At 39.1% G+C, this 21,432-nt stretch overlaps 1 protein-coding gene across 1 annotated transcript; it reads left to right on the top strand.

Annotated features, from left to right (window-relative positions):
* The first annotated feature begins 637 nt into the window (after positions 1 to 637).
* LOC121310291 (sonic hedgehog protein A-like) lies at positions 638 to 10,165 on the top strand. Its single transcript, XM_041243567.1, has 3 exons — positions 638 to 1,298; positions 5,659 to 5,920; positions 9,089 to 10,165. Exons 1-3 carry the CDS (start codon positions 993 to 995, stop codon positions 9,784 to 9,786), a joined length of 1,266 nt encoding a protein of 421 aa, XP_041099501.1. The 5' UTR covers positions 638 to 992; the 3' UTR covers positions 9,787 to 10,165.
* The last annotated feature ends 11,267 nt before the right edge of the window (positions 10,166 to 21,432 follow it).

Genomic DNA, 21,432 nt, shown 5'->3' with positions numbered 1-21,432 from the left:
AGTAGACTGTTTTAATTTGTTGTAAGTTGCAACAAATAGGCTACTTTCAGAAAATGCAAATATAATAGGTACCCTACAGGCTCAATACCTATAGGAAACGTCTATCATTTCAGCGATACGCCAAACGGTACCTGAGAGTTACTATTCTGGGTAAATAGCTTGCCAAAAAAAAAAAGAAATTCCTTCAGGTATTAATGTATTCATTTATAATCGTTTGGCATGTTGCTCTTTAAATAATTGTGTAGGTTAAAACGTGTCTTTGCTTTGTAAATACACCGACAAGTGAGTGTGTGTGTGTGTGTGTGTGTGTGTGTGTGTGTGTGTGTGTGTGTGTGTGTGTGTGTGTGTGTAATTAAACACGGAATATAGCGGTTTCACATATCAGGGAAGATAATCTTAAAGTTAAATCGTTCACACTGCCTGACAAATTTATATTTACGCCAAGACAAGCTTTAGAAAAGGAACAAAAAAAAAAACTTGTAATTGATGTTTTCCCAGAAAGGTGCAGTCCCTCCCCTCAACTCCAACCCTTCAGGTGAAAAAAAAGGAATCTTTTAATATGTTTTGTCTTTTGTGGGATAACATCAGCAGGGTTTGTCTGCTCGAGCCAATCAGCTCCCGCCCCTGCCATAGATTGCAGCTATAATACATAGCAGTACAGGCAGAGTCTTCTCACAAGCGCCTGCCTACCATGCCATTCAGACCCCCTTTTTATCTTCTGCTCGCTACAACGACCCAACTTCGATGTGTTCCGTTATCAAGGACCTGAAGCCTGTCATTCCGCACCTGCCTTGATAGGGATCGGTGGATAGTAACAGACAGAACAAGAAGAGAGACAAGGACATAGGACGAGAGAGAGAGAGAGAGAGAGAGAGAGAGAGAGAGAGAGAGAGAGAGAGAGAGAGAGAGAGAGAGAGAGAGAGAGAGAGAGAGAGAGCTATCTAGAGAACCAGGGATAGACAGTGACGCTTCAAGTACAATAATTAGATTCAATGGACGAAATGCTGCTGTTGAGAATTATGCTTATGTGCTTGATCTGCTGCTCTTTGGTGTCCTCTGGGCTGGCTTGTGGGCCAGGCAGGGGCTATGGAAGGAGAAGGCACCCGAAGAAGCTGACTCCTTTAGCCTACAAGCAGTTCATCCCCAATGTGGCCGAGAAGACCCTTGGGGCCAGTGGCAGATATGAAGGGAAGATCACAAGAAACTCGGAGAGGTTTAAGGAGCTGACTCCCAATTACAATCCTGACATTATCTTTAAGGATGAAGAGAACACTGGGGCTGACAGGCTCATGACACAGGTAGAGTGAAACACGTTTCCTATGCTATGCATTGACAGTATTGATGTAGCGTTAGACATGAGACCAAATCAGCAGCAGCAACAGCTTATAAACTTTATAGTCTTGTGCTGCTTTAGTATTCAGATCAGTTTGCCTTTGGCGTGTCTGCATTTTTACACGGTCTGAAATTGTGTTTATCAGTGTCCCCAATGCTGCACTTTGATCAATCATAGTGTAAACAGTAGAGAAGGGGCACTTACTTGTATAGTGACTGTCAGGACTTTCGTTCACTACAACTGCAATACACGCTTGACATAGCTTAGAGTTAGTTCTCTAGTATTGCGTATATATATATATATATATATATATATAATATATATATATATATATATATATATATATATATATATGTAATTTTGACATAGAAGGGTTAATTACACAGTCCACCAATTAAAAGCTATTTAAATATAAATCGGGAGAAACCGACCGGTCTCTCTGTTATAACTGTTTAGATCGGAGGAGTCTCATACTGCATCCATTCGCAGTTGCGTTCATCAGGGCATGATAATACTGCTATTTCTTTAAGGGTATTCTGTACACCATTGCTACTTCATGACGGGCGGGACTTAAACATCGCTGCCACTAAAAGCCTGCAACTCAGACTTGTTTTATTCTGCATAAGGCTTTTTTGTTGTTGTTTGCAAGTCAGTATCGAGGAGTGAATCGTAATGATAATCCATTGACAACACCAAACGGGGTAAATGGTATTAGTGCTTCAGGAAAACCAAGGAGCTCTGTGTGACCTGCTTGCATAGACGAGTTCACATCAAATATGGGTCAGAAATGATCACTGCAGGTAATATGTCCAGCGTTTATTGCTGGCTTGTGAATATGTCCCTGCTGTAAACGCTTTGCATTTTACCGAGAAGTAACGATGTTTTCAGCATTCACGAGATTTAATAAACACAACGATAATTCTGTGGCTACCCTCCTTAAATATTACAGGACCCAGGAGTAGTGTGATGAGGCGCGCGCCTGCCTCTCTCAAGCACAGTGATGCGCGAGCCTCAATTAAATATTCACCCTGTAGTGTGCGGTGCGTGCAGTCAAGGATATATTTGAATTGCGTACCTCCTTCCTATATCTTGATAAGATTCTATTCAAATTATTCTAGCCCTGTGAGTGACAGAGCCTCTGTTCCATCATTGAAGAGTCAGCTCAGTCCTACATAGCCCTCGGTCATCGCGACTGGAAGCTGCAAGACAGTGATCTGCACCAAGTCAACGCATCGTGCATTTTCAGCTCCACTTACTTCTCTTGCATCGATCGGAACGGCTAGGATTTCGGTTTGCTTCCTTTTTTATATAACCAATGGCAACCCGAAAGCGCCGTCTCTGAGATTATTCGTTTTATAGCCACGACTGTAACCTTTAAATTCGTTCTTAAATGCAACAGTATACATATTTCACATATATGTTAATATGCTCTGCATTACAAAGACAGCACGCACAAAAAACACTGCGTTAATTTTATTGTAAAGACACGTGTTTTGTCTGCCGTGATTTTATTAAAGGCTGCTGCACAGCGCAGTCACTTCCTTGGGAATAGGCTGTCTTTCTACTCGGCTAGCCACTCTCGCTGCATTAGCTGGAAGCGTTTGAACTTATGACCTTCTGTCAATGTCTCTAAAATGTAAGAAGCAAAAGCAAATGTGTATTCTTTCAACAATATTTGTAGCAATTGAAATAGAAACGGAGTGGTTTACTTCGCAGATCACAACTAGTGTCACCGGTGTAAAATAGACAAAATGCTAAAAAGAAAATTTCTAAAAAGAAAATGCCTCTAAAGTGGGACTTAAACGTGACAGTACTAATATACACAAGCGAACCGTTACACTCGGAGGGGGTCGCTAAGATAAAATAGTTCTAAAGAAAGCATTCGACAATTTCAAAATGTTTAGGTGGCATTCGGGCGTTTGCTTTGGATGTAAACCCTATACCTGTGGACGCACAGCTGGTCTTCCTGTAGAAATAGTTTAAAAACAAATCCAAGTATGTTAGTATAAATGGATAGCCTCGGGGATCTTTTCACAGAAGATAAAACTCATTTCTGGTGTGGGTTCCTAAAATGTAAATCATATACCAGTTCAAGTTATTATGGCAATAAACGCATAATACCCCGAGGGTGTACCTATAATGAGTTGGATCAGCTTGGAGTTTACAGGGGAACCGTTTTAACTACAAAGACCTATCTCGTAGACTTCTGTGCAACTAGAAGGGGATCACCTCAAAGAAACAGTTTGTGTGTTAACCCACAAGCGGGCTTCTTTCTGAACAAGCATCACCGTAGTGCAGCCCAGCCAAATAATCGCTCCCGGTTTGGAAACGCGCTCGCATTGAAATAGCCGCCAGGTTGTTTGCGCTGACAGGTACCTGTTAAGCGTCTCCTCTAAGCAAGTCATTTGTGAAGAGATTACGAGCTGGCAGCGACTGCTTGTTGAACAACTTTGTCTCGGCGGCACAAAGCGTAAGCAGGGGGATCCCTGCTGGGCTTCACGGCGACTGCACAGCACTGGGTTTGATTTGCGGCACACGACCCCATGAATTAATAAAGAGTTTGGTCTTCACGGCTTTTGACTGGCAATCCTGCTCAGAATGTGAAGGGAGAGGTTTTTGGCACGGCTCTTGCTTTCTGCGTGCTACAAGTTCTTAGGATAATCTTCAATGCATCTGATGTTAATGTCCCATAATCTCTGGAGCGGGTTGGTTTGGGATAAGTATAGACGCTTCTGATGCCACGATCAATAGGACTTTTGCGTTGCACACACTAGTCACACAAAATGACAGTCTGTAACATACATCTTTGGGAAAGACCAAACAGACAAGTGGCAGATTGAGACGAAAACTTCGTATTTATATTATTCACTTAGCTTTAAATATGTCCAACATGATTTTAAAAAGGTGGTGGTACAGTCTTTGAAAAATATATATTTTAGTTCAGCAAATATCTCGCTTTAGTCGTTTTGAAACTGATTGTAAATGTCCTGTCCTGTCTTGTGCCCCCTCCGCCCCCTCCCCATTATTATTTTATAGTTTTCAAAAGCGTATTTCTGCAGTTCTGGTTACGCAACCCAGTCACGTCTCTAAAAGTAGTTCTGCAAGAATAATGAAAGTTTCTTTCCCATTCCGAGAGCCGTGAAAAGGCTCTTTGTTGTGTTTTATTTGACATATTGGTAAAGTGTTGGGCACAGTTGTCCCGGAGAAGGCCAGGCATCTCAGCACTGAGTCTTAGAGTGCAAGCCCCTAATTATAAGCGCTTTTATAAAAGTCCTGGGTATAGCCAATCAAAAGAGCAGGCGAATGTGTTAATGGATCAGTCCAACACGTTATTATCATTAAATTAAAACTGATGTCCAACAAAACCAACGTGAAGATATCATATGACATGAACTCTTTAAAAAAAAAAAAAAAAAAAAAAAAAAAAAACTTACATTAATACATATATATATATATATATATATATATATATATATATATATATATATATATATATATATATATTTGAAACGCCATTCTGAGAACAAATGTTACTGTTTGGATTGGCGAGTGACGGCTTGCTGACCTTAAAACAGGGATCTAAATATCTGAACCGATTCTAGCAGACTCTGATTGATTATGAAATATTAATCGCCTGCTCAGGCAAGGCGAGTATGCGGGTTAACGTCAGCTAACATCATGTTCGTCAATTATCTTGACTTCTCGACGACTTTAACTTTGATGCACATGTACACTATGAAACATAAATCCTTTGAGGGTTAATTCTAACCTCTATTTCTGTTTGCCTTGATTACTGGAGCACCTTCATCGCAAGTACAGTGGCAGCCGAGCAGGGGTTTATAGCATTTAAACACTTAATAAATGATATGGAAACGAATGTATATGAAAGAATATATATTGCGAATTCTGCATTTATAAGGAGAAAGACTTGACATACACTTTTCAGTCATCTTATCAGTAGCTATTTACAAGCCAAATTCAGAGGCTTCCACGGGTTCATTGAAAACAACTGCAGCTTCCTGAGTGATTTGTAAAACTAAAGGGTGTGAGAGCGGATAACCGCATCAGAAACAAACCGGTGCCAATGTCATTGATGTCTCGTTCTGTCTTTGCTCATGTGCACAGGAAAGTTCATGTGACAGTATTGAATTTTTGCATAGAACAAATGTGCAAAATGCCCATGCGTTTGTCGGTCTGACAAGTCGCCATGCACACACTAAACTGCTATTACAGAAAAGCCCTGCGCCCTAACGCTATTGTGATTATTTATGTTCAACAGGTATTCGATGTGTAATGCTCAGTGTATTTTGTTATTTTCCTTTTAGAGATGCAAAGACAAGCTGAATTCTCTCGCCATTTCAGTGATGAACCAGTGGCCAGGGGTAAAGCTGAGGGTCACGGAAGGCTGGGACGAGGATGGGCACCATTCTGAAGAATCTCTTCATTATGAGGGGAGAGCCGTGGACATCACTACCTCTGACAGAGACAGGAGCAAGTATGGCATGCTAGCCAGGCTGGCAGTGGAGGCTGGATTCGACTGGGTCTACTACGAATCCAAAGCCCATATCCATTGCTCTGTTAAAGCAGGTAAGACAGTTGATTTATTAATATACCCGACCGAAAGCCCCTGAAATTTGTTATCCATGGACTGATAATCTTTAAAATCATTGTGTCATTGTTAAATAAACATACAAATAAATACATAAATAAAGAAATACATAAATAAAGAAATGCGTCCAAAAGCATGCTACCCATTCCAACACAAGTATGTTGTGGTGAATCGGAACAGCACAAATTAGTATTAAAAACAACTCGATCATTCTGGGATAACTAAATGAAACAGAAATAGGTGTTGGTTTGCACACCTTGTTTGCGCAACACATAATTATGTTGATATAACACAACGGCATTACAATATGTTGAATAACACATTTTTAATGGGTTACCCCAGTTGCACCGCACAGGATCTTGTTCTGTATTAATACAGCACAGCAAGTTCAAAGCTTCAATCCCCACCAGTCACCGGTTATAATCACGTGTGGAACATAGCGCCAGATGTATTCAATTAATTTTCACATATAAACCCACACATTGCGCGATCGTTTACAAGTTAATTTAGCTAAAATAAAATCTTGCCGGAATGAATGCTTTTTAACTAAGTGCTGATTTCCAAACATTGTAAGGGGCATCAGAAGTGACATGCTTTGCTGTAAAGACAACACATACAAGGAGACTCTCCACACAACGCCAAGCTTCTCGTTTCATTAAATATGTATTATTTAGACACGCGTGCTACACGAATAAACATCTCACTAATGTATATATTGTTTCATGTCTACCAGATCAGTAGAGAGCCGGTAAATAAACCAACATTATAGTTTAGACGCCAGAGGTCTGTGTAAAGCATTTTAACAAGGTCTGTAATCCAGTCCTTGAATCCAGCTGTTTACCACATTCATATTCGTTACAGCCGGTCATTTATGGGATATATAGCATTCTCATAACAAAACGCAAGATTGAGACCGGTAAAAAAAAAAAAAAAATGCTTCCGTTTATAACCCACCTAGTTTTTTTTCTGTTTGTTTGTTTTTTTGTTTTTTTTTTACCACTACATGTAATGCAAAATATATGTAATGAAATGCGATTCTTGTTTTGTTTTCGGATTTGTTTATACTAAATTTATTTCATTATTTTTAAATAGATGGGAGGCTAATATTGTCTATGTACTTTCCCTTCAAACGCACCTGTTTATCCTTACTCCTTGTCCATAGCGAAATTCAATATTCTGAAAGTTTCAGATACTTTAAAGCAAATTATATGTCAGCAGATTAGTGATCTGAAAGTGTTGTGCATTTCTTTTAAATTCCTAACAACAATTTGTAAGGAAACCTGTTTGCGCCCTCGTGATTCGGCTTACAGCGGACTGCAGCTGAACGTTCTGCGTTCTACAACGCCACACACTGGCTTCAAAATGCAACCACACTTTCAAATGAAAGCCCTTTAATACAACGTCTTAAATATCTATGTCAAAACTGAGTGGAAATATGAGTTTTGAGTTAATGTTCCCGACGTTTACTGCTAAAACTAGTTGAACAGGGGCTTTGTTCGGTGAAGTACAGCTGGAAACAAATGAAATGGGTTAGAATTCAAGCCGCAAATTGCCAGTATTTTAAAATTGGTCGCACGTCACTTAAAAATAACGCTTTTCTGTTCAGATGTGTTGAAAAGATCATCATTTAAAAATGAATCCGAAAGGATGAATGTGTGGATAATTATTCTTAATTCATTCTTCTTTTCCAGTCACTTCATTACCCGTAACGTGAATCAGGTTTATTAGATTTGGGATTCTGATTGGAGTGATCATCAAGAAGCATACACTGTCCTGAGATGAATGCCCTGGATTAATAGAAGCGTTATCTTAAAGGGAATTCATCTTACAATTGTTGTAAGGATAAGATTTGACTAAAGAATGGGATAATGCTATTTCAGTAAGAGGAGCTCTAGCTATGTTCTAAATTATTGTATTGTTTGCATTTTGGTCAGCTATGTAACACCAAATGGATAATCCCACCCCACGCATATTGTATTAAGTATTGAGTGGCAAAATCTGCTGTTTAACATTCAAAACACACGTAGAGCTTTTTAGATCATATTTAGTCCATGTCAGGCAAGGTCGTGTGACTGTACCAAATGGATTTGAACAGCGCAATGTTGAATTCTGTCAGCTAAAGCTGGTTTTCAGTTGTCCCACTGCATTTCATGCCCCTGAATCCTATGAGAAGATTAAACGCTGAAATTCCGTGCAGGAAGATTCCATTCTCTACATCTCTATTTGCTAAAAGTATGATCCTGGAGATTGGAATGCAAAGAAGCGCTCTCCCAAGACTTGCATTATTGTCATCGGGGTAGACAACAGAGAGGCATTGGAGGTAAAAAAGGGACATTGATGAAGGTCTGCTCGGAGCATTTAGAGACTTTGCCTTCATTTAAAATTCAAATACACATCTTGAGTGCTTTGGAGAAGTGGCTCTGCTGTGCAAACAGTGTTTGCAATGCCCTGGTTTTGGAGGGTATGTGTGCGAATTGGCACATAGGGGTTTCTGCACCTGAGTAAATATGAGAAAGAAGCTGGGAAAAGTGTAAGTGTCCTCTAGTGCAAGAGTGGCTCCATCTCTTAGCTGAATTAGAATGACAATGAGCGCTCTTTATTGGTTTTTAATTAGAGGAGCCCAGCTTTCGCTTCTCAAGGCAGAGGGGTTTTCACACCTCGCTCTATTCACAGGCGTGTTTGTAGAGTTTCTTAACTAAGAATTGTATTCAAGGAGCCGTGCAAATGCAAATACTGTTCAAACCGTGACTTTAGACGGTAGCTGTTCTCTTTGGAACTATCCACAACACAAACAGTGTTGTGTTTGTCGCCTCTACATCATTTGTGAATGACTTCCATTAACCAGGAACTACAGAAAGCCGTTAATAAACCAATACCACCCTGATTCTTACCGCCCTACTCCAATTAGAAAGCTGTTTCCTGAGAGCACGTCGGGCTTTTCTTTGTAATGCTACAGCTTTGCAAACTGCTTATCAAAGAGATATCTATTATTGTGGTGGAATAAAGCAGTGTTGGCTTTTCACAAACTTTGATAGGTAGTTATGATGCTATCTCGTATATGTCATTTTAATGTCCAATGTGAGATCGAATTAAACAGGTTGATAGAGAGACAATAATAATAACCGTTTCTTTACCTTCTATTTTAGAAAACTCTGTCGCTGCTAAATCTGGAGGTTGCTTCCCCGGGTCAGCCTCGGTAATTCTGCAGGGTGGGAGAAACAAGCTGGTCAAAGATCTCAATCCTGGAGATAAATTGCTGGCCGCCGATGACCAAGGGAACCTAGTCTTCAGTGACTTTATGATGTTCATAGACAAAGAGCCCGAGTCCAGAAGAGTTTTCTACGTGATTGAAACGGAGGAGCCCCACAAGCAGATCGCCCTCACTGCAGCTCACCTCCTCTTCGTTGCCGACAGCAACACCACCGCTGGTTTTCATTCCGTCAAAGCAACATTTGCTAGCAAAGTTAAACCCGGCCAGAGGGTGTTCATAACTGAAGGCGTCGGCAACCAAGTGAAACCTGTCGCGGTGAAAAGGATTTATTTGGAAGAGTATGAAGGTTCCTTTGCCCCCGTCACTGCCCAGGGAACCATTGTGGTGGACCAGGTATTGGCCTCTTGCTACGCTGTAATAGAAGAGCACAGATGGGCTCACTGGGCCTTTGCACCCCTACGAATCTCCTATGGGGTCGTGTCTTTGTTGTTTTCTAAAGACCATTTAAACACCAACAGCACCGTACAAGACGACGGTGTCCACTGGTACTCCAACGCGCTGTATCAAATAGGGACATGGGTCTTGGATAAGGGCTCGTTTCACCCACTTGGGATGTCAATAAACTCTAGTTGAAATAGCGAAATAAAATAAATAAGTAAATAAATAAAAAAAAACATGAAAAATTAAACAGAAAAAAAACGAACTAAGACTTTTATTTAAAACAAAACACGAACGTAGAACTAAAGAGACCCCAAGAAGTTCTGGAATATTTATTTCACTGACATTTAGTGTCTCTTTAAAAATAATAATAATAATAAAAAAAGAATACATGGACCTTTGAGAGCCTTAAACGTATCTTTGAATAATTAATTATCGTGTGAACGTTTGCTGGTCCCTAATGAAAGGATTTCAGTGATGTGAGACCAGACAGGTGTGCAGAATCTATTTTTCTATGTTTCAAACAAACAAACAAACAAAAATCCCTAATGTGTGCGACTGACTGTTAAATTGGGGGGGGGGGGGGGGGGGGGGGGATACTGTACTTCGTGGGGGTCTATAAATTATATTTTTATACACAGAATTGTAAGTTAGATTTTTGACAGATCGTTACTTACTGAGTCACATTTCGTTATTTGAAATAGTGTAAAATATGAGAATATATTATTTTAATTTAATAGTTGCAAAAATATAAAGTCTTGGCTACCTTGTACTGTTTTTGTGTTTATGTTTATTATTTTTTTTTATTATTAATATTATTTTGTAAACTGTTTGGAAATGGCCAAGTTATTGTAAAAATGCGACTGTCCTCTAAGCTGTACTTTTTTTTTTTAATTTCAGAAAATATTTTTAAGAAGTGCACATTTTGACGATTTCATAATATGATAAAGTGGTAGTACAGATAAACAAGATGTTTCAGTTGATGGATTAAAAGAAAAAACTGCTGTAAATTTACTAAAATGTATTTTTTGCATATTTTGTAACAGTTCAATAGTTTTATAGACATGCCAGGTGTACAGTTTGAATATATAATACTTAAAGTGTCCATGCCATCTAACTATCATAACGAGGCGATGTGTCGAAAGATATGTTTAGATTTCATTATTTATGTTTTACTACAAAAAAAGAGATACAGGAAATACTCATATGACACCTGCTATACACCTGTTATTGTGACTCAACAAAACACGCGTTTGTACAATGAAAAGGGAAAGACATTTCGTCTTGTTTTATTGCACATTACGTACCCCAATAAACCAAAACTGGTGTAAGCACAGCCTTGTGTTAACTTGGAACAAATAAACCGAGAACCGAAGGATGTACATGGTTTTGTTTGTTTTGACAGCATTCTCGTGCTGCATACAAACGTTTTTGTGACGGCCTAAACGCATTTTATCAACGCATACACATGCTTCTTTTATTACAGTGTCTTCCCATGCACGCATCGGATCAGATGATATTCACGTCTACACTTTCATAATCCTGTACCCACCCGCATAATAATTCCTCCAAGCACTTCAGTCCAATTTCAATACAATATTGACTTCAGTTTTATGGATTCTTTGTTTTCATAATTTGGCCTTGGTGAATGGGTCTCTTACAACCCAAGCCTATGTGCGATTGAATACAGCGTTATTAAATCTGTCAGGTATCTATGGTTTTTGACGGACCTATGCTGTCGTCTTTATGTCAAACAGGAATCTATTCAGTCTCGTGTTAAGTGTTGCATGTCCTATATTAATTCATTCCAGTTTAGTGAGAGCAGCTACATGTGCAGAATATACATCACAAACAAAATAAAGCGCAGGCTTCTGTGCATGTGGATTGCAACTGGCTGTTAACATGTTTTTGATTGGGGGGTAGGGGGGCAGGACATTCTTCGTGTTGTCTAAATTATATACATCTTTATGAACACTGTGTTGATTAGACCAGCATCTAAACACATACATTTAAAGCGATTTCCTATATTACTATTATTATTATTATTATTATTATTATTATTATTATTATTATTATTATTATTAGTTTTTTTTTTTTTGTTTTTGTTTTTTTTTTTTTTTTTTTTTGTGCTTGATTTCTAAAGAAAGTTCAGTTAAATTCAAAGTATAGTTTGAGCAAACAAATGAGAATTCTAACAGCTTGAAGAATCGGTCACATATTTTCCAGCTGGAACTATGCAAGGCTTTGAACTCTATAATATCTACCCGTGGAAAATCGAGGCTCGATGTTAGATTACACGTTTAAACCCTTGCAGAACCCCTTCGCTAGGCATAGCTGACAGATTAAACACATTCTATATATATATATATATATATATATATATATATATATATAATATATATATATATATATATATATATAAAATGCCATACCCCCCCCATGTTTTACGTTCACTCAGACGACTCGTTTGATTTACAAACTAAACCAAATTGGTTTAACTTATTTTTTTTTGTTTTGTTTTGTTTTGTTTTTTTAATACACTTCAAATGAAAAGTTTCACAGATGTATTGGTACAGTTCAAGTAAAATTGCCATTGAAATAATTCACTTTAACGATAGCGGATTTTAACACAATGTCAACGACTCGTAGGCTATATAGTTTGTTCAAGACTGGGTCAGTCACGGCTTTCCTATTGAGGCTAATAGTAATACATAATCATTGGGATGTAGCCTTTAGAAAACGCATAAACCACGGCCTCACACACGTTCTTATATGTGCAAGGACACCAGTCGACGGCTTATTTTGTATTGATCATGTACAGTGTTTCATTCACCAAGAAGCTAACCCCGTTCCCAAGCGTGCCTGCTGCTTGATCTGTAAGAAGCAGCTGCAGAACACGACTGTTTAACCATTTCATTCCGCACGTTCAAAACATACAGCAAACAAACACTCCAAAAAGAAAGCAAATACAAACGAATAACATTCCCATGATGCAAATGACATAGAGGACAACAATAACCAGCGCTTCACACTGTAAATCATGTGCACAAGTCCAATAATGGGTTAACATAAATCTCAATGTACGATTTGTTTACTAGGAGAGGGGTAGATTTGCATGAAATACACGGGCCTGTAACCCTGATCAGCACGTTTTAGAATTTTTACTGTTAAAACTTTACGCTTCTTACATTATTATTATTATTATTATTATTATTGTTGTTGTTGTTTAAAAACAGGCATTTTTCCTTACATTTTTTACTGTGCCAACGTTTAATAGCATCCTTTTAAGTTGCCTAGCACATACAAAAGACAGAAAGCAGACCACTTTGTGTTTTCTACACTAGACTCCTTATCTAATATTTTGAAGTATTCGTCAACGAAAATAATACAGCCCCCTACCTTGCAGAGAAACATTTCCCGGTATTATTGCGACCTCTAGTGACAACGTCGTTTATACTTACAAACCTGTAACAAAAGCAGAATCTAAAAATGAACCATACAGATGTTTCCAACCGAGAAGTTGTCATCGATAACTTGTTACATTCTTTTGGTAAGCTTATGTTTGTTTGTTTTTCTGCCATTTTGACATAGATTTTTTCATTATTCTATGAGCTCTCCTCAAATTGATGGTTTTGTGTGAAACGCAACTGGTGGAATTGAAACACACGAAAACGCACCCACTCGCAAACCAATCTTTCAAACTGATTCTCAAAGCAACGCGGCCACAGCAAACCAAATGTTTCAAAATGATTTTCAAAGGAAGCTGTGGAAGACAAGACCCTAAACCAAAAGAAAGAAACTTTGCATTTCAAGATTAATCTCACGATCCTCTTCAGCTGTTTGCGGTCGATCTTCAAGTGTGTCTCCCAATGCCCAAAGTGAAACTTCAACTGAACTAATGATCGTTAAGTGCATCGTTGATCCGTGAAATTATTAATTAAGGCCATTTGAAACACACGTGAAAAAAAAATGAATTTACTAAAACGGAAATAGAAATATTTGTGAATGTGGTAGAAGCTAATAAATCTATTTTATTTAGCAAGCTAAAATCAGCATAGCTCCGAAAACGAATGCCTGAAATACTGGCGCTCCAAGAGAAGGAAAAGATGTTCTCAAGAAATGGCAGGATTTTGCTAGCTTAGCGAAACGGAAGACTGCAGATATTAAAAAGCAACAAAAAAAAGGGCGGCGGCCAATGCGCTCTAAGTTAACCGCAGAAGAACAGGCTGCCCCGAGCCATCGGTACATGGTAAACGGAAGCGTAAAAGAACACTTGCAATCAAGAGTTAATCACACTAGAACGCGAGGACATTGACATACTGGGGAAAAGCAACACACATTGCGGAAAAAATACTATCGCGACAGCAACAGCAACATCACGAACCTGTTGCATTTAAAAAAAGAAAAACTGGAAATGATGGAAAGCAGCAAGCAGTTCCTGAGGCACCGTATTTGCGACCCAGTATTTCGATTCCGTTCGTCATGCCAAACCCCTTGGCAGAAGGACAAGGTGGGTGTGGGTGGGATTGCAGCTGTGGCTCAGTGTCAGTAAAATAAATACACCAACACGCGTATTCTTATGTTCTGCACCTGTACACCTTTTATCTTCATTTTGTAGGATGCCAGTCAAATCCCTCTCCCATGTCTATGGAAGCAACGCCAGCACTCAACGATCCTGATAAACAATAAACTATAGACATGTACAGCCCTCGAAACATATTTCACAAACCCTGACGAGGAAAACAAAGCACTTACACAGAGCCTTCTTGTTTTATTCATATCCTTATTTACAAACAAAATAATTGAATTTCCGCTTAAAGCAAGTCGAGTGCACAAAGTTAGACCCACAATCCCAGAGCAAGTTACAAACCAATGTCAGCTTGCTAAATTAATTTAGCACATGCATTCATCCAAAACAACGTTCAGATCCCATGGGATCAGCTGGTGCTGCTGAGTCACAGAACCATTTATGTTTGCAATATACACTTAAGTAGTATTGCATATATAAATGGCTCTATATCTATCTATCATATCTATCTATCATATATATATATATATATATATATATATATATATATATATATATATATATATATATATATACACTGAGTGTACAAAACATTCAGGCTCCACCTGCTCTTTCCATGGAATAGACTGACGAGGTGAATCCAGGTGAAAGCTATGATCCCTTATTGATGTAACCTGTTAAATCCACTTCAATCAGTGTAGATGGAGGGGAGACAGGTTAAAGAAAGATTTTTAAGCATTGACACAACTGAGACATGGATTGTGTATGTGTGCCATTCGAAATTGGCACGGCAAAAGATTCAAGTGCCTTTGAATGGGGTATGGTAGCAGATGCCAGGCTCACCGGTTTGAGTGTGTCAAGAACTGCAACGCTGCTGGGTTTTTCATGCTCAACAGTTTCCTGTGTGTATCAAGGTTGGTCCACCACCCAAAGGACATCCAGCCAACGGCAGGCCAGTGGTCGAAAATGGCTCATTGATGAAAGAGGCCAAAGGAGGCTGACATGAATTGTGCAGAGCAACAGACGGGCTACAGTTAGTCAACTGACAGTCCAGTACAACATTGGTGCCAAAAGACCCATAAAAGAATGCACAACTCATCGTACCTGCGGTTGCAGTGGGCTAAGGAACAAAAACACTGGACACTGGAGGATTGGAAAAACAATCTGGTCTGATGCATCCCGGTTCCTGCTGTTTCACACTGATGGGAGGACTAGGGTATGGAGAAAACCACCTCCGAGTACATGCATCCATCATGCCGCGTGTCAACATTGCAATTTGGTGGTGGTGATGGTGTGATGGTGTGGGGTGTGTTTCCATGGCACACATTGGGCCCCTTGATAAAAGTTGAGCAATGTTTGAATGCCACAGGATATCTGAACATCATTGCCAATCAGGTGTATTCATCTGCTAATGGATTTTTTCAGCAGGATAATGCCCCATGCCACAAGGCTAGGATTGTCCAGGAATGGTTCCACGAACATGACAGTTAATTCAGCTTACTGCAGTGGCCTGCCCAGTCACCAGATCTCAATCCAATTGAGCATCTATGGTATGAGATGGAACAAGCTATTCGGAATAGAGATCCACTACCAGCCAACCTGACACAACTATGGGAAGCAGAATGGGCCAGCATCCCTGTGGAATGCTTTTGACACCTTTTAGAGTCCATGCCCCGATGAATTGAAGCTGTTCTGAGGGCAAAAGGGGGTGCAACTCAATATTAGGAAGGTGTTCCTAATGTTTTGTACACTCAGTGTGTGTGTAAATATATATATATAGCTTTTGGGAAATGGCCCCCTGCTGCTCAGAATGCTGTGCCCTGGATTATCACACGTATAGAAAGTGTACATATGGTTGTTTTTTCTCTTATTTTAATTATTTAACTCCAATATTCGATGTATAGCTGCCATGTTTCAATTGCTGAATTGTTGTGTTTTTGGTTCCGATGGTCTCACGATGCATTATAAAACTCCACGAATATTTTACAATTACCCCAGACCACTCGTCAACTCACAAATGAGTTCAAGAGCTACTGGAGTTACAATGGTGTTCGGGAAACACTGCAGTTTTGAAAAGTAGATTGTACGATGGTTTTAAGATGTATTGGTTCAAGTGGCTTTTGGGAAATGGCCCCCTGCTGCTCAGAATGCTGTGCCCTGGATTATCACACGTCATCAATTGCCTTCCATGTGGTAGCAATGGAACAGAATGGAAAGATCTCCATCTAATGAAATCACTTTTTTCAAGTGTGAAATGCTTTGGCCCGTTGGTACAGAGTAGTAAAAGTATTTGCCCCACCTCTGTTCCCAGGCCTGGTTGCTGTTTGAAAGCAGTTTCCCACTGATCTTCCTTTCACTGGGGGAAGGACATCATTTTGTCGAAGAGGATGTTTAACCCTCTATGACAAAACTGTGACTCCAAGAACGCAGCATTCAAGATGGTTGCTGGTGGCAGCAAATTACAAACAGGGGTCTACTCAGTTGATAGCAGTGTTTAGATCAATACACAGTATTTTATAAATGATTTATTTTATGGTGCCTCAGAAAAGATTCCCCAGTGGTCCCTGAAAAATCCTCGAATCATTGTGAAGCATCCATACTATTGCTCTGCTATTCTAGAAGCATGGGAGTTCTGCACTGAACAAGCTTTGAACCTCCAAACATCACTCCAGTTAAGCTTTGCATCCCTTGTCTCTTGGTGATTGGGAAGATTTAAATTCAAATGTTGCCATAACCATGGGTTATAACCTTGAGTTAAATAAATACTAATCAATACTTTCAAATTCATTTTTTATATTAGGTTTATTAAAATTATAACTGATCCCCATTTTCTTCTGTGATAATCTTTTCTTTCTTTACTTTATATATTATTTATTTATTTGTTAGGATAATGTTCCAATAACCCTACAGATTCCCAGCTGTATCCTGGTACCTTTGCTTTGCATCATCTGGCCTGATTGCAACCAGACCATCGGAGTGTTTTTGAACTACAAAGCATTCAGCGCCTGTCTTTAATCTACATTCAAAATTCAAGTATAAAATACAAGCAAACAGAATAAAAAGAAAACTAGTGTTAAGAAGAGACAGGAAAATAAACCTTCAAATCTTGGTAAGATAAGTGCTTTTGTTAGGAAGCACTTAAGTCTCATAGTCTTCCTACCAAAAAGGTATTACCTTGCTTTTATTTTTATGGATATTACTGTATATTTTGAATAGGGCCCTTAATGTTCTCTTTAGAATAAACTTCTGCTTGTTTTATAGCTCGCATGAAGCAAACCACCTTGTAATAGATAAATCATTTTAAACACTATTCTTCCTTGTTAGTATAAACAGCAGACATGAGCATGTCCTATGATAGTTGGCTGACCAGATGCCTGAGCAGGACTGCAGCTACATATCCTGGCATTAAATCAATGCGTGTGCAACAGCTTTGCAGTGATTCTCCCAGCCCTACACACAGCAGAGTGCCCGGTGTACGTCTGTTGTCCAATAGATATTCAGTTGGGTTAAGATGGGATTTGGGAGGACTCCCTGTTGCTTTGAAGCTCACTGGACCAGTTGATGACTGCCCCAGCCTTTTGGATTGTAACTAGTGAGGTGCAGTTATAGAAGACAGATGTGTAGCCATTACCTTGGACTGCAATCTATGGACTAGGGATCCACCATCCTCTTCTGTCCTAGAAGAAGAGTGAAGATGATGAAATTCTTCTGTGGTCCCTTCATTCAGTGTGGTTATTAAAGACCTCACAGGACTGAGCAGTAATGGCTATTAGTCATAGAGCCCTTAAACAGCGTTCAGGATTAGTAACGCTTCCTTAAACCTCTCATATCTACAGTACTAGGGACCTATTTCCAGTTTTTAATTTCATCCACTTGTTAAAAGGTGTTGAAATGCAGAAGTGTTTAGATCACTATTAAAAAGACACATTGCTTTACCTTTGCTGTATCCTGTCCTGACCATATCACAGTATTTTTTTAAAAATGCATTTCAATAGAATCCCAATTGTTTAGACATTTGTATTCATACACATACCTGTGAATCAAATTGGGAATTAGTTTTTTCAGCTTTCACTTGGGAATGTTCACCAGGATTCGGAGATTTGTACATTTGCATATCTCAGTGTTTCCCATTCATGATCCCTCCTAGGAACAGAAGAGCTGCACTGCTGCAGGAGAGAGAGCGTGATCTGGACACACCACAATCCTTAGAAAAAGTCGGTTTTATCTCCTGGGGAACGCTATGGAGTGAACGTTGAGAAATGTATTGCCCAGTTGATATATGACCCATGATCTGAAATTAAACATTTAAAAAGTGAAGCTTCAAAATATAACACTAAGATCCAGGCGACATAGAGCACAAAGGTAACACCATGCATGTCCTGAAAACCCTTTGGGGTTGTTCTGTAACACTTGAAGAGAAGGTGTTCCTCTATTCAGAAACACCCAGATACTGAGCAGGCAAGGGGTGCCACAAGCTCTGTCATGCTGTATTTATTCAACTGACAGATAGGGGAAGGGAGCTTTCACTTTCAGCTATGGTTATAACATGAATCAAAATTTCAGGGTGCACTTTTGAAACGACTACAATGTGTTGATGCTGTATCTGTGAACCAGCCTCAGACAAAGGCATTATAGAGAAGTACAGGCCTCACCTAGGACTACTCCAGTACAAAGGTGCTCAGAGTTGAAGCACTCCTGTAGACCTGCTAGATAACATCAGCAATCCCTTGTGCTCCAGACCACAACTACCACGACATGCGACTTAAAGTCTTGTGTCTATAAAGAATGCCTACATGGAGCTTGTTAAGATTGTCCTACACAAAAACAAACCCTGTGCTTCACAAAACAAGACCGTGTCTCATGAACCACTGAAATATACAGTATATAAAAACCCAGATTCAAACACTGAAATACATGACTCGAAAAACTGGGGATTCTTAGATTATTACTAAGTGACACTTCGTTTGCCATAGGAAAAAGTTATCCTCAGTAACAATTATGTAAAAGTGACGCCTGGTGGCTAATCTGGGCATTTTGGCGTCATTTCCAATGTTTGTCTACAAGGTGTCAGTATTAGTCCAGATAAGGTAGGTCCTCTTTTCAAGACCATCAAAGTTAAAGTTTGGATAGTTACTTGTGCAACAAAATATTTACATACAGCATAGCGAAATAAGTTTGAAATTTACCGTTGGAAATATTTTTGTGGTGCCCACTTAAAACAAAGTGTACTACAGTGGCAGCTAAAGCTACTCAAAACAATCTATTGAAATATAGTGCTGTGGGTCGCATTCAGAAAGTTATTACAAAGGGCAATGCATCCCAAGCACGTTTGACTATGGAAGTATTCAATTGTCTCTGCAATATTTAACCAACTGTGTCACACAGCCCTCACAATTTAGGATGCACAATCATTTCCTTCCTAGTGCTGTTCTTGAACAGAACAAAATAAACACACCATTCACAATGCAAATCTTCCTTTATAAAAAAAAAAAAAAAAATGCCTTTCTGTCCTCATCGCAAAACCGAATGCACATTTCAGCCCTGTTCTCTGCAGTTTGTAAATCGATGGGTTAATGCATTGCTTCATATGAGGTTTAAGGTGAAGCGAATTTTCTCTGCCACCCCACCAAACACAAGTTCCCCTCCTGTGTTATCGTTAGCAGGACCACAAGCCTTACACTCACTGTGATGCTGCTGCAGACAGCGGGCAGATTATCCACTGCGGGTAAATGGCTCATGCAATACATTTATTATGGAAGGGGCAACTTGCCTGTGATTTGCCCACTCAGACCAGGGTGTGGATCAGGTGAGGCTTTACCCCAGTCTCTGTGAGTGAATGGGGAGAGGAGACCAAGTGCTACATTCACACTTCCTGTCTCATGGCTAAATGGGCTTCATGACAGCCTAATCTGTCTGGAAAAAGATCAGCAGCAAAACAATAACTTAATATTGTTATAGTAAATAACCCATTAACTACCCAATGCATTTCTCTTTGAAAAAATCAGAACACAAGCCGTAATCAGAGCAGTGAAATGTCATGTCAGCCGTGAAGCTCAACATAGAAAATTTAGCTTTAATGAAGCTCAACACAGAAAACTGAGCTTTAATGAAGCTCAGCACATAGAAAACTGAGCTTTAATGAAGCTCAACATATAGAAAACAGCTTTAATGAAGCTCAACACAAACTGAGCTTTAATGAAGCTCAACACATAGAAAACAGCTTTAATGAAGCTCAGCACATAGAAAACTGAGCTTTAATGAAGCTCAGCACATAGAAAACTGAGCTTTAATGAAGCTCAACATATAGAAAACAGCTTTAATGAAGCTCAACACAAACTGAGCTTTAATGAAGCTCAGCACATAGAAAACAACTTTAATGAAGCTCAACATATAGAGAACAGCTTCATCATCACTGGGAGGAAAACACCAAGGAATTTATCATTTGTAGGCTTCAGTTTCTTTTATTTTGAGGTGGCATAAAAACATCTGAAGGGCTATATTTGCAGAATGAAGTGTTACATTTTTACTTAACTTTTGTAGTTACCAAAAGTAGAGGAAGTTATCATAACAATATAGTTAAAGAGAACATCTAAATAACAGGTACATACCAGTTAAAAATGCTAAATAAATAAATAAATAAATATAGCCTGTCCTCAAAAGAGGACAGAGGCTCTAAATGTGTTAAGGTAAAACTGCTTTAACTGCTATAAGCAAACATGTATCCTATTAATATAAGTTTCATAATTTATATTAATCTGTAAGTGCCACGGAAGTCTTTGTTTTAACGGCTTGTTTTCCCAGCGGGGTGTGTGTGAGATATATACAGTACACAACATTAGAGCACTGTCTAATAACCTACATTCTGTACACTGGCTCAAATAAATAACAGTAAGAATTGATTTATACATAAAACAACCATTGAAAAACAAGTAAAACTGGAAGAAATGTGTTGTTTTGCTGTGCAATGACTTGCCAGATAATGCTAACTAATAAATGAATGCATAAATACATTAAGGAAAGGGCACTGTGACGGGATGGAGTGTAACCCTCTTCCCTTCAGGGCAGGTCTGAGACATGCTTCCAGGCCAATGATTGGAGGCTCACATTACAGGATGACATGTATAAGGAATAGACTACTTCAGCCTCCAGTGTTGCAAATCCAAGCAGTGGTAAGCAATGGTTTGGTTCTAAATAACTGGATTTTTGCAGCAAAAGCAAAAAACTAAGAGGCTGTGTAAAGGGCAGCTTTGGAAATGGCTCAATTTGTGATTTAGGAGGCCCTCTGTTGGCTGTATTTTTTTTTTGTTTCATGT

The sequence above is a fragment of the Polyodon spathula genome, chromosome 3, assembly GCF_017654505.1.
Source record: "Polyodon spathula isolate WHYD16114869_AA chromosome 3, ASM1765450v1, whole genome shotgun sequence".
Classification (NCBI taxonomy): domain Eukaryota; kingdom Metazoa; phylum Chordata; class Actinopteri; order Acipenseriformes; family Polyodontidae; genus Polyodon; species Polyodon spathula.
This window is presented reverse-complemented; position numbering and strand designations above follow the sequence as displayed.

Excerpts from the sequence above, each read along its gene's own strand:
- LOC121310291 (XM_041243567.1), top strand. The coding sequence starts at position 993 with ATGGACGAAATGCTGCTGTTGAGAATTATGCTTATGTGCTTGATCTGC. Across the intron at positions 1,299-5,658 it reads CTGACAGGCTCATGACACAG|AGATGCAAAGACAAGCTGAA; the intron begins GTAGAGTGAAAC and ends TTTTCCTTTTAG. Across the intron at positions 5,921-9,088 it reads CCATTGCTCTGTTAAAGCAG|AAAACTCTGTCGCTGCTAAA; the intron begins GTAAGACAGTTG and ends CTTCTATTTTAG.